Raw genomic sequence first — 13,763 nt, 5'->3', positions numbered from 1 at the left:
ACGGTTAACACTTTGCTCGCCCTAGATGTTTAACCCCTTCCCAACCAGTGTCGGTGCATATTTTTAGCACTGATCACTGTATTGGCGTCACTGGTTCCTGCAAAGTGTCATTGTCTGCTGCAATACTGCTTTAAGCTGCTAATTGCTGCCATTACTAGTGTGAAAAAATAAAATAAAAATTCCAGTGTGTGTATACTCTTTGTGGGAAGAAAGGACATAAATTTTAATTTGTGTACACGTTGCATGACCATGCAATTGTCACAGGCTGCATTCACACCTGTGCGTAGCATTTTCAAGTGTTTTTTGCAGCGTTTTTTACCACGATTTGCCGCGATTTTGTGCAGGGCAAAAGGTCACCAATGTTAAAAGAAAAACGCCCAAATCTGCTCAATTCGAGCGACAAAAAGGTCTGGAACTTGTTTGAGCTTCAGGCGTTCGGCTTCAGGCGACGTGTAGTGGAGATGTGACCCATCTCCATTGCGAATAATAGAATTTTTCCCCTCTAGCGTTTTTGTAGCTTCAGGCTTCAAGCTACAAAATGCTCAGGTGTGAATGGGGTCTAACGCCTTGCCATATCGCAAAAAATGTCCTGGTCATGAAGGGGATAAATCTTCTAAAAGTAAAGTAGTTAATTTGCTGCTTTCGGCTGTCCCATTTATTATGATCAGATCTGCCCTGTACTGAAGGGTATGTTATCAAACACCTTTTTTTTTTTTTTTTTTTTTTTTTGTTCTCTCAAGTTTTCCCCTTTCTTTTCCGACAGCTTTCTTTTGTCTGTTGGAATCTATCCACAAACAACTTCATTGATGTAACAAAGTGCAAAAAACAAAACAAAAAATGACCTGAAGTACTGGCTTGATAGCCACAAGTTTTAGATAAGGCTACATGAAATGGAGGCGGAATAGTGTGGGTGGTATTACCAACCTAATGCACAACTTGTTTCTGGTAAAAAAAGTACAGTAGCTGCTGCATTTTCTCTTTCACACTGAGGACATTTTGCAGGCGCTATAGCGGTTTTAAAAATGGCGCCTGCAAAACGCCCTAAAACAGCTGCTCTATGCACTCCAGTGTGAAAGCCTGAGGGCTTTCACCTGCCAGCAGCTTCTTTGGAGTGGTGAAGGAGCAGTGAACTCACCGCTCCTCCACTGCTGCTCCCCATTGAAATCAATGGGGCAGCTCTGCGCTAGCACTGGTAAAACGCCGCTCCGGTGGCATTTTGCAGGTGGCCTTAACCCTTTTTCCGGGCGCTAGCCGAGGGTTAAAACCATCCTGCTAGTGGCCGAATAGCGCCGCTAAAACAATGGTGAAGGGACGCTAAAAATGGCGCCGTCTTACCGCTGACACTAGGCGGGTTATTCAGCCCACAAGGATGGAGGTTTTGCATACATGCACACGTTTCCCTAACCAGATTAAAGGGGTTGCATGAAAAAAAAAAATTGGGTTTCTGACATTTCATTTGCCCACCTCTACAAAACAAGCCTGAAAAATTGAACATAGTATAGAGCAGTTGGCCTTATCCTTGGACAGGAAGTTTTGTCTTCTTTCTCTGGCCAGGATCTCTGATGTGATGGCTTCTGTCCTCTGTGTTGGCAATGAAAAGAACTCCTTCCCTACTGTTGGAAGGTTGTCATGATGGATGCCTGCCATTGGGCTGAGTTTGAGTGCATGAATGTTGGTTGTCTGATTCAGGCTTCCAATTAACTGGAGCTTTGTGGTTCACCAGTTTTCTCCCCATTTGATTTGTTTTGCTTGCCCACAAAATGGATGCTTTTTTAAATGTATTTAAAACATGAATGTTAAATGCTGAGGTGGATTTTAACTGGACACCTTTCAACTGCTGAGGAAAACGTGCATTTTTCTGTGAATAAAAAAAAAATCTTGCATTGTTCTTTTTTCCTTTTAGCAAAAATGTGCCCTTTAAGATTGTTCGTTCCTCCAATGGTGATGCTTGGGTAGAAGCACATGGAAAGGTATATTCTCCAAGTCAGATTGGTGCATTCGTGCTTATGAAGATGAAGGAGACTGCAGGTAGGGAAAGTTGTTTGTTTGTTTGTTTTTTTCTTTCTTTTCTCTTTACTCATGGTCTTCCTATGTGCACCCAACCAGAGTAAACATTTTGTTTGAACACTAACTGCACAGATCTCCAGACGCATTTGATCAGAACGCAGACTATGTTCTGGTCCATGTATTGCATCTGCACAACTGTACACTATGGAATGTGCTTGAAGATCTGTGAAGCCAGCTACCTCTGATTTAAACAGGCTGCCTTCCTGTGGCTGCACACCACCTGTGCATCCAGCCCTTTACATGGATTTATGGGTCACTATTAAACAGTGTTAAATAAAATTTGTGGCTGCATTATTGAAATGTCTTGCTTGTGCATGGTGGGGTTGGCAAGTAGAAACAAGCCATCAAAATTTGAAATGTTAAGGTATGTTTTTAATTTTTTTTCTCCCCCACCATCGTAGAAAATTATTTGGGCCATGCTGCTAAGAACGCCGTTATCACTGTACCTGCATATTTCAATGACTCCCAAAGACAGGTAAGATCGAAATATACTGCTATAAATATGATTATTGGTTTCTGCAAGCTTTGTGCTGGGAACCTCTGTTTAACTTTTGTAGACAAACTGAAACAAGTATTCGTTTTGTGTTTTTATTTTTTATTTTTTTTAAAGCTTTCAAGTACCAGTCAACGCTTTGTTCAAATTCATTTATGGTCTTGTAATGGAGGAATTATATTAACGTTTCAGCTTTACACCTTTACTTACTGTTGTGTTCCCTTGATAAGCAACATTAGGGATTTTACTTCTCTGTATCCCCTTTACTACTGCCACCCCCCGAGTGAAAGACAAATTAAATTATTTTCTTACATCAGGGGACACAGAGCCATAGTAATAACTATGTGGGTTATATTGGCATATCAAGTGCTGGACACTGGCATGCCCCTGAAGGCGTGAACATCCCCCATATAACCCCTCCCATTACTGGGAGTCCTCAGTTTTTTTTTTTCTCCCCTCATCTTTCAGGACAGCACATTGAGAGCGCAGCTCCACCCACTTTCTCAGGAAACACTGCAGTTTTCTTTAAAGACCGGACAGTTCCACCATGGCCTCAGTCGTAGTGTTTCCTCCGGCCATGGTGGAAGCGCTGCAGGGAACCAGGGGGTGCTGCGCTGTTTCCAGGTGGTGAGAGCGGAGGGCATACTTGTGCGGTTTGTTTTGTTCTTATGACCATCCCAGCCTCCTCCCTGACGTGTGGGGGACGCTCCGGAGTCCTCCTCTTCGGCAAGCCCAGGGGGGTCTTTGGCTGCTGGAAGCCCATTCCTCCTATAGACCGGCGGCATGAGACTAGAGCGCTGGTGGCTTTGATTTTCGCGCTTTTTTTCCTAGTCTCATGCCTTCCGGGTTCGGATGGCGAGTGGGGCTTCTGGCGCTGTGGCGCGGCTTCCATTTCCGGCCGCTGGAACGCAGGAAGAGGGGGGCGGTCCCGGCTGACGCATTTCCGGTCTTCACAGCGGTGAAAAGACCACGAAAATTTAAACACCCGGCACTACTGATCCCTTGAGATGGAGGAGGATCTAACAGCGGTGGCAGGAGCCACACCAGTCAGCCAGGCCCAAGTAAGCAGGGACAGTGGTCTCTGACTCTACTAATGGGCTCTATTATGCTTCCCTTCCCTGGTTGCTTCGGTTTGGGAACCTTTTTCTGCTCTGTTCTATGCAGGAAGAATGTCCTTATGTATCTTATTATAGTGAGTCTGTGGGGGGGTTCACTGGCTGCTTAGCAGGGCTAATGTGTTAGTCTTTTCTGCTTGTTTGTTCAGCATGTTATTCTTTTTCTCTAATGTATTGGTATTTAATTGAGAAAATGGTCTTTTTCAGAAAGAGAAAACTAAACATTTCCTCCCCCTGCAAAAGAATGTCCTTAATGTAAAAATATACTCAGACTCCTGGACCAAAGTCCTGTGCAGCTCTTGAATAAGTGATTTGGTTAAGGAAGAGACTACTCCCGCCACACCTGCGTCAGAGCAGGGAGAATTGCTTACTTTAGGAAGGAATTGTCGGACACATTTTGAGACTTAGGTCTTATCTGGACAGACGCTCAGTTGCGGGTAGCAGTGTACCCCATTCTCAATCCTCAACTCCGGTCTCCAGGGGAGGACAGTGACTCTGAGGATGAAGAGCGTAGCATGTCCTCCGAGAAAGAAGCAGATGAAGTTAAGGAATCTTCTTCTCGCTACAAGCTGTCCTTAGACGAGGTGGATGATCTACTAAAAACAATCCACACTACTCTAAACATTACTGAGTACAAAGCCCAGCTATCTCTGCATGATGGGATGTTTCAGGGAATGGGCGAAGTAAAGCACAGGGTGTTTCCAGTGCATAAATTTCTTTCAGAAACCATTAAGAGGGAATGGAAGGACCCAGAGAGGGCCCCCTTTTTTTTCCCCCGATCCCTCAAACGTAATTTCCTTTTGATGAGGACAGGTCTCAGGTTTGGAATAAAAAGCCTAAACTTGACGCTGCGTTTTCTCAAGTTTCTAGAAATACTGACCTAGGGTTTGAGGACATGGGCATCTTGAAAGATACCATGGACAAGAGGGCTGGCTCCCTCCTTGAAGGCTTGGGACTCAACCCTAGCAAACTTAAAGCCAGCTATGACCTCAAGGGTGGTAGGCGGGAACCTGGAGCACTGGTTGGAGCAGCTATGGACCCATATTAAGGCAGGAACTTCCCCCAAGGATTTGCTGGATACCCTGCCGATTCTTCTCAAAGCGGTAGGATGTATGGCAGATGCTTCGGCAGGATCTATAAAGATGTCGGCCAGATCTTCAGCGCTGATAAAATCAGCACGTAGAGCTATCTGGGTTAAGACCTGGACCGGGGACACAGCCTTTAAAACCAAACTTTGCGGTTTACCATTCGAAGGGGATTTGGTTTTTGGCCCAGACCTTGAAGCAATATTGGACAGGACGGCCAATAAGAAAAGCTTTTCCTGTAAAGAAAAAGGTTAACCCTCAGGGGGGCAAGAATTTTCTTCCTTTTCGAAAAAACCACAGAAACGAAAGAGGCGGTATACAAAAGGCCCTGGAAACCTCAGAGGCAGGGGTACTATTCCGTTCCCCAGCCCCAAGCGCAAAGAGCCAGTGACGGTCTCCTGGCTGTGGGAGCAAGACTTCAGACCTTTCCACAGTGGAAGTCCATGACAGCCAGCCCGTTTATCTTAATAAAGGAGGGTTACAGGCTTTAATTTTCTCAGATCCCACAAGTGCGTTTCTTTGTAACTCAGGCTCCTCAGGACCTAGAGAAAGCAGTAGCTATGACTTGCAGGAATTACTCCAGCAGGGGGTGATTACATATGTCCCCCCCCCCCCCCCCCCCCCGAAGAAGTAGAACGGGGAGTTATTCGCACATATTCTTGGTAAGAAAGCCGTCAGGCAAGTTCAGATTAATTCTGAATCTAAAGATTCTGAACAAATCAATCCAACGCAAGAAATTCAGAATGGACACTATTTTTCAGTAAGGAGTCTCCTGACCCCAGGTTGTTTCATTGCATCTATAGACCTGAGGGATGCTTACCTCCATGTCCCGATAGCCACGACATCCCAGAAACACCTAAGGTTTGCGGTCAGGACAGAAACCTCTGTCCTGCATTTTCAGTTCAGAGCTCTACCCTTCGGGCTGTCCTCGTCTCCGAAGATATTCACAAAAATTGTGGCAGAGGCCCTAGCTCCTCTAAGGGTGGAGGGAGTATCGATTGTCCCATACTTAGACGATCTCCTCTTATTTGCCGGATCAAAAGACCTGCTGGAGAGGGACCTGGCAAGGACAAGGGGTCACTTGGAGGGCCTCGGGTGGATAATAAACAAGGAAAAATCTCACATGACTCAATCTCAGTCACTAAAGTTCCTGGGTTATACCATCAACTCCATACAGGAGAAACTTTCTCCCGGAAGAAAAAATATTAAAGGTCCAGAACGCAGTAAAGAGTACCCAAATGAACCTGCTTATTTCCTTCAGGGCAGCAATGTCAGTGTTGGGTCTCCTTACTGCATCTATCGTGGCGGTACAATGGGCACGCCTCCATGCAAGGGATCTCCAGCAAGCAATTTTAAGAAATTGGTCATACGGAGAGTCCCTGGGCAAGCTTTTCAGAGTGCCTCCCTGGATTCAGAGGAAGCTATGGTGGAGGAGCTGCTCGAACCTAGACAGGGGCCTACTGTGGTGTTTCCCGATAGACAGGAGGTTGACAACAGACGCAAGCTCCTGGGGGTGGGGTGCCCACCTGGGGGGACAGATGGCTCAGAAACTGGACAGCCAAAGAGGCCAGGAGGTCCTCCAATTGGAGGGAACTAAGGGCTATCCAGTTGGGACTTTGGACCTTCAGGACACTGGTTCAGGGTTTCCATATTCAGGTCCTGTCGGACAATGCCACAGCAGTGTCTTACATAACAAGACGGGGTGACACAAGAAGCAGGGTTCTGCTCGCCCTAGCAGGCCAGATCCTGTCTTGGTCCGAAAGCAATCTGAGATTGCTGACAGCAATACACCTAAAGGGTGACCTGAATTCCGTAGCAGACTTCTTGAGCAGGGAAAGGGTTCTAGAGTCAGAGTGGAGCCTGAACCCTGTAATTTTCCAAAAATTAACAGAAAGATTGGGATGTCCGCAGATAGACCTGTTTGCATCCCGCAAAAAAGCAAAAGTGGAGACCTTTTTTTCCCCTAAACAGACAGGGCCAGTCAAGGGGCCTGGATGCGCTGGCACAACCCTGGAACTTCCACTTTTCAGATGATCCCCTTGGCCCTAAAGAAGTTACAAGGGGAGTCCACAAGTATGTTTCTGGTGGCCCCCTTTGGCCCAAGAGACCTTGGTTTGCAACGATACAGAAAATGACGGTAGAACCTCATTGGGTTCTCCCGCGTTGGCGAGATCTCCTAACGGCTTGGTTACTGAGGAGCAAATCCTAAAGAGAAGGGGCTTGTCCAATAAACTTTTGACTTTTAGGTAGTCGGAAGAAGACTACAAGAGCTATTTATTTTAAGACGTGGAAGAAGTTTAATTCCTGGTGCTTACTGAAAGATTTCCCACCTCAGGAAATACTTTGTCTTGGAATTCCTCCATGACGGAATGGAGTTAGGATTAGCAGCTAGCACCCTGAAGGCTCAGGTGGCTGCTTTGTCAGTCTTTTTAGAAAAGCAGCTATCGCAGGAGCCTCTTATTAAATTTTTTAGGGCGTTGGCCAGAGCTAGGCCAATATCTTGTAGGTTTTTTCCAAAATGAGACTTGTCCTTTTTTTTTTTTTGCAGAGTTTGATTAAAAAACCTTTTGAGCCCCCAGAGAAAGCAACGATCAAGTTATGGTCGCTGAAGCTAATTCTCTTAGTGGCGGTCACTGTGGCTAGAAGGGTAAGCGAGTTGCAAGCCCTCTATAGCCGAACCTTTTTGTTTTTCCGGACCGTGTGGTGTTAAAAACCGACCCAGGTTTTTTGCCCAAACTTTCTAAACTTTTCACAGGGCACAGGAGATGGTTCTCCCTACCTTTTTGTCCTACACCATCCAATCCCAAGAAAAGGTCCTTCCATAACCTGGATGTAAGAAGATGCCTTCTGCACTATTTGAAGATCACCAAGGAGTTCAGAAAATCTAACTCTCTTCATTCTATTCGCAGGACCACGTAGGGGCTACAGTGCTTCCAAAAGCACTCTGGCTAGGTGGCTGCGCTCAGCTATTGGTGAGGCTTATAGGGCTTCGGGGGCATAGCCCCCCTCAGGTTTAATCGCCCACTCCACAAGGGCAGTAGCAACATCCTGGGCGGAAAGAGCAGTGGCTTAGCCAACTCGGTTTTGTAGGGCGGCCATGTGGACAAGTTTCTCCACCTTTACCCGCCACTACAGGCTGGACCTGCTGTCGGCATCAGAACAATCATTTGGCAGGTTCTGCAGGCGGTGGACCCACCCTAGAGTAAGTACTCTTATCTCAAGGTGCTGTCCTGAAAGACGAGGGGAGAAAACCCTAGTTAGACTTACCGGTAACGGTATTTCTACGAGTCTTTCAGGACAGCGCTGATGACCCGCCCTAGATTGTATTGAATAAAATGTAGTATTATTGCCATGTTCTGCTTATCTAATTTCAGCATGGCTGGAGGTACTCTTGGAACAACTGAGGCCATGGTGGAACTGTCCGGTCTTTAAATAAAACTGCAGTGTTTCCTGGGAAAGTGGGTGGAGCTGCGCTCTCTCAAGGTGCTGTCCTGAAAGACTCATAGAAATACAGTTACCGGTAAGTCTAACTAGGGTTTTTTTCCCCCAGTGTCTAAGGTGTTGAGCACGAGAAAGGATGAGTTGAGTTGTACTGAGCTCCACGGGCAGTAATCCTTTGCGAGCCAGCCATCCTGACCGGATCCGTTCTGATATCTCCATAATGGACTAAATGACTGGTACTCAGGCCTCGTCATCCGAAGACATGGGGTTTTGCTTGTGAATGCTTTTAAAGCTGGGCCCTGGGATCCAGTACTTTTTGGTAGTAAAACCAATGAAAGTTTACTGCCAGGGTCTTCTCACAGGTCCAGGATTGCGGGATTACCAGAGTGTACCCCTGTTCCTAAAGGTTTCCTGTCAAGGTCTCAGCCTACCGTGATGGGCGAAGATTGTTTTTTTTTTATCTGATAAACCCTGCTGCGAGGAAAACAAGGAGATTTTCTCATTAATCTCTCCTTCCACGTATTGTGTTGTCATGTCTGTCACTGCTGGAGGCTGTATTGAGCACTCGCCATTCGGACACTGGAAACCGTAGACGCTAGCTCAGACCCTCAGGTATGAAGGGGGATTCTGATCACTTCCTGGGCCCCCAGATTGGCTGCTTTTGATCCTTTTTATGCCAGCCAGCTGCCTTTTTCTTTAAAAAATAAAGTTTTTGGGTAGGTCGTGGCTGCTCGTCAGGGGGAGGATTCCACCCCCCCCCCCCCCGCCCGCCATGATGCTGTCGCTCATGGCGGGGGGGGGGGGGGGCATGTTTGCACGGGGTGTGTGGCTAAACAGCATCAGACGCGGGCCACATGTGGAGGAAGTCATTTAAGCTATACAGGAAAAAGCTGCAGTCTAGCGGTGGAGGGACAGCAGAGTGGTTGCTGGCCAGGTTTGGTGACAGGCATCCCCCTTTTTGTTGACAACATTGTACTGTATAGCTAGGACTATAGCCTAGCAAGTGTAATATTCTTTTGCTGGTACTGCCTCTGCTCTGTACTGTAAGCTGAGTGACAAAGGGACCAGGAACTCCTCTAAGGGTTCTAAGGTGTTAATTGTATACAACAAACTAAAAACCCTTCTAAAATGTCTTCCTCCCCTGAGAGGTAAAAAGAGAAATGCGGCCAGTCAGATGAGTCGTCAAGGGTAGAACACTTCTGTCACTGTGTATTTCATACAGTCAGGTTTTTTTTCTTCTAACATTTGGGCTCCTTGAGGGTAGGGACTGATGTGAGTGTGCAGTGTACAGGGATAGGGACAATTGTGGACGCTCGCTCAGGTTGAACTGGATGGACTGGTGTCTTTATTCAACATTACTAACTATGTAACTATTTTAAAGATTATTGCTATGATGTCTCTCCATAGTAGGACTAAACATAGCAGATTCCCATCTAGTCCTCTGGGCCCTTTTTGTTGAGGTGCAGGAGGCTGGGGATCAGGTAGATCTTCCCAAATATTGGAAGATACTTTTTTTCCTCCGGAGGATCCTAACAGGGAGGGAGTAGCCGCACAAGTCAGGTGTTTGTCTACTCCCTTACTTGACCCTTAACCCTTTTGTTGCCTGCAGCACAGGCTCTTGAGGTATCTGCCTCTAATAGGGTTCATTTGACCCTCCCTCACCTGGGGATGTTTTTCCTATTCATGCATAGCTATGTATTCTGAATGGGAACATTTCTATGAAAGAAATGGGAGTTCCAGCTATTAATGCTGCAATCACTTCAGTGAGCAGAGTCTCACATGCCCAGTGGATAAATGCACTGATGTTAAAGAATCCAGCAAGTTAAGGTTGGATTTTCCTTTTAAAGACAAGATGTCTCTTGCAGTTCTGGCTGCAATTGGAGTAGCTCAGTCCTCCTCAACCCTTTAACGTCTGCTCCACTATTTTTTGGTGGAGCAAATTTTGAGTCACGCCAATGCATTTGAAAATGTGAACTTCATGGGGTTAAGGAACAGGTGTGAGATACCTGAAAGTTCTGCCTGATCAGCAGGCCCGGCAGGGGGCTGGTGTATTTGATGCACGGTCTCACAGATGCTATGAAGGACTTGATCGTTTAAGCCCTGTGGCTTATACTTGGACTAGTGCATTTTTGCAGAGGTCCGTGGCTGAGATATTGGTCAACTGAAGCACCAGGTGAAAACCCTTAGCCAGTCTGTACCTTTCAGGGGTACGACTATTTAGAATGGATTAGTACATCCAAAAGGGGTAAAGCTCTCTTTACCAGTAAAAGGAGGTTCAGACAGTTCTCCTTTAATTGTGCAGCCTCTCCTATGCCTTAGTTCCCAGGGGCAGCACCAGGATCTTGGGGGCAGAAAACCCATAAAGCAGAATACTAAGGACTTCTCATGAAGGAACACCCTCACTCGTTCGGGTGAGGGGAAAGGTCCTGCAATTCTCAGTCTGGCAGGAACAATGTTAAGAGCAGAGGGTTTTCTGCGATTTTCTTTAGCGTTTCAGAGCCCGGATGGCCCAGTCGGCTTTTGATCTGAGGGTCCAGGGGTTCGGTTCCTGTGTTTGGGTGCAGTCTGTGGGGTCCTTGGGCTGCTGATGCAGCAGTCTTTATGTAAGAGTGTCTCAAACAATGCTCCTAAGGTTCCAGAGGAAAAAGTCTTTCTGACCTCTGGATCAGCTGTTATCCTAGTTAGTGATGTCAGATTCCCTTAGTGGAATGTTTTTTTTTTTGGCTCAAACATTTTTAAGGTCCCAGAGCCAAACAGGTAAGACCCATTCTAGATCTTGGAAATCTGAATCGGCACTTGAACATCCGATCATTTCATAATTCGATCGGCTGTGTCTATCCTGCAAGGAGGGGAGTTGCATATCTCCATGTGCCAGCGAGTTTCCCACTTATCAGAAATTTCTGCAGTTTGAAATATAAAATAGATTTTTTTCAATCGTGGCACTGCTGTTCGGTTTAGCCACAGCACTATGGGTATTCTGAAAGGTTCTGGCACCTCCTTTAGCCAGGTTAAGGGCTCAAGGCATAACAGTCCTAGCCTATTAAAAGTATCTACTTTTAATAGATCGATCAGTCTCGGGTCTAAAACCAGAGTCTGATCTCAGCTCTAGATATCTGAAATCTCTAGGTTGGATTCTCAGCTTAAGAAGATTCTCCTTAAAACCATCAAGGAGGTTATAGATACCATACAGAAGAAGGTATTCTTACCCCAGACATGAATCTGTTCCATTGTAGGACTAATTCAACTTATCAGGATAAAGGAAAATTTCTTTGTTCGGCTGCAGGAGATTTTTAGGGGGAATGGTGGCCTCCTTCAGGGCCGTCCCTTACGCACAGTTTTATTCAAAGACTGCTTCAAGACACCATCCTGTTGGTCTGGAATAAAGAGGATTCAGGCCTTGTTTTTTTCCAATACGCTTGGCTCCCGACATAGGTCAGCCTGAATTGGTGGTTATCCAGCAGGAGGGAAAATCTTTATCCTGCAAGGTGTTAACAGATGCAGCCCTGGAAGATTTTGTCCAGGGCAGATGGTCCAGGTTAAAGGACCTTGCCTATCAACTTTTTTTGGCAGTTTCAGGCAATACATCTGGCCATAGAATCTTAGTGGTGGTTAAGGGACTGTCCTAACAGGATTCAGTCTGACAGAGCCACAGCGGTGGCTTACGATCACCAGGGGAGGCACAAGAAGTCATGCAGGCCAAAAAAGAGGTGAATGTTCTAGCTTTGGCAGAACACAATACTCCTTGCCTATCGGCAATTTTAATATTTTTCAGGCGTACCACTTGAGACTCCAGCAATTTATTTCTGGGAGAATGATCTCTTCACCCTGACATCTTCCTAGCAATATGTCAGATGGGGTACCCCGGACATGGACCTATTCGTGTCCAGATTCATTACTAAGGTCGACAACTTTGTCAGACAAAGGGGTCCGCTAGCAGGCAGAACAGACGCATTAGTCTTCCCAGGGGATCAGTTTTCACTGATCTATGCATTTCCACCAGCTCTGCTACGTCCACACCTTCTCTGCAGGATTAAGCAGGAACAGAAAGTTATTCTGGTGGCCCCAGAAGATCTTAATTTATCGTTCATAAAGAGGGCATTAGAAGTCCTTTGGACTCTTCCATTATAGCCAGACGTTCTTGCACAAGGTCCGGTGTTTCATCCTACTTTACGGACAAGGAGTTTAACAGGTTTGACTGTTGAATCGCACTCTAACAGATCATAGTTGATCTCCTTCAGTAATATCTACTTTGACTAATGCCAGGAAGCCGGCTTCCAGAATCGCTTACTACAGAATCTGGAAGGTATAGGTTTGTTGGCATGGATCCAGGGGTTGGCACCCCAGGAAGTATGTCAATAGGCAGGATTCCTGCATATGGGATCTGAAATGAAGCTGGCCTTGACTTTTTTTCAAGAGCCAGATCCAGGCTGCGTCGATGTCTTTTCTTACGGCCTCTTGCTTCCCACTCTTGGTGCGTAGCTTATTCAGGGGGTAACACTGTTTATCCCCCTATCGAGGCACCTTTAAATCCTTAACCACATGAATACAGTGCACTTACACCCCCTTCCTGACCAGACCAATTTTGAGCTTTCAGCGCTCTGTTTGAATGACAATTACTCAGTCATCCAACACTGTATCCATATGAAACTTGCGTCCTTTTTTCCACACAAATAAAGCTTTCTTTTAGTGGTATTTAATCACTAGTGGGTTTTTTATTTTTTGTGCTATAAATAAAATAAAACGTAAATTTTGTGAAAAATGCCTTTTTCTTTGTTTCTGTCATAAATTTTTGCTAATTAGTAACTTTTCTTCATAAATTTTGGCCAAAATTTATACTGTTACCTATCTTTGGTAAAAATAACCCACATTAGTGTATATTATTTGGTCTTTGTGAAAATTAGTCTACAAACTATGGTGCCAGTCGCTGTAAATTGATCACATCTGATCAGACCTTCAGTACATCAGGTGTATCATTTCTTGACACTAACAAGTCAGGAAAGTACAAATACCCCCCAAATGACCCCTTTTTACAAAGTAGACATTCCAAGGTATTAAGTAGCATGGTGAGTTTTAAGTTGTCACTTTTTCCCCACAATTTGCAAAATGAAGTTTTTTTTTTTTTTTTTTTTTTTTTTTTTTTACAAAATTGTCATCAGGTCATTTCTCACACACAGCATATGGATACAACAAATCACACCCCAAAATACATTCTGCTACTCTTCCCGAGTACGGCGATACCACATGTGTGAGACTTTTACACAGCATGGCCACATACAGAGCACCAACATTGATGTAGTACCTTCATCTCATTTCTCAACCAACTATTAAATTTTTGAAGGCCCTGGAGTACCAGGACAATAAAATTTCCCATGAAATGACCCCATTTTGGAAAGCAAACACCCCAACGTATAATCTGTGAGGCATAATGAGTCTTTTGAACGGTTTTTTTCCAGAAGTTTTTGGAATATGTGGAAAAAAAATGAAACCGGTTTTTTTTTTTTACACAAAATTGTCAATTTATAAGATATTTCTAACACATAGCATGTATATAGCAAAAATTAC

The 13,763-nt window shown here is 45.2% G+C and overlaps 1 protein-coding gene across 1 annotated transcript in view; it reads left to right on the top strand.

Moving 5' to 3' along the window:
* Positions 1-13,763, top strand: part of HSPA9 (heat shock protein family A (Hsp70) member 9) — a 299,396-nt gene that overhangs the window by 21,866 nt on the left and 263,767 nt on the right. Inside the window, exons 2-3 of the mRNA XM_077473881.1 lie at positions 1,904-2,028; positions 2,469-2,542. Coding sequence (XP_077330007.1) covers positions 1,904-2,028; positions 2,469-2,542 — 199 coding nt within the window. The remainder of the gene's footprint in view (positions 1-1,903; positions 2,029-2,468; positions 2,543-13,763) is intronic.

The sequence above is a fragment of the Lithobates pipiens genome, unplaced genomic scaffold (assembly GCF_037356315.1).
Source record: "Lithobates pipiens isolate NorthernLeopardFrog02 unplaced genomic scaffold, aLitPip1_a1.2 Scaffold_8, whole genome shotgun sequence".
In the NCBI taxonomy this organism is placed as follows: domain Eukaryota; kingdom Metazoa; phylum Chordata; class Amphibia; order Anura; family Ranidae; genus Lithobates; species Lithobates pipiens.
The sequence above is the reverse complement of the archived record's forward strand: the minus strand, read 5'-3'. Positions and strand labels throughout refer to the sequence as shown.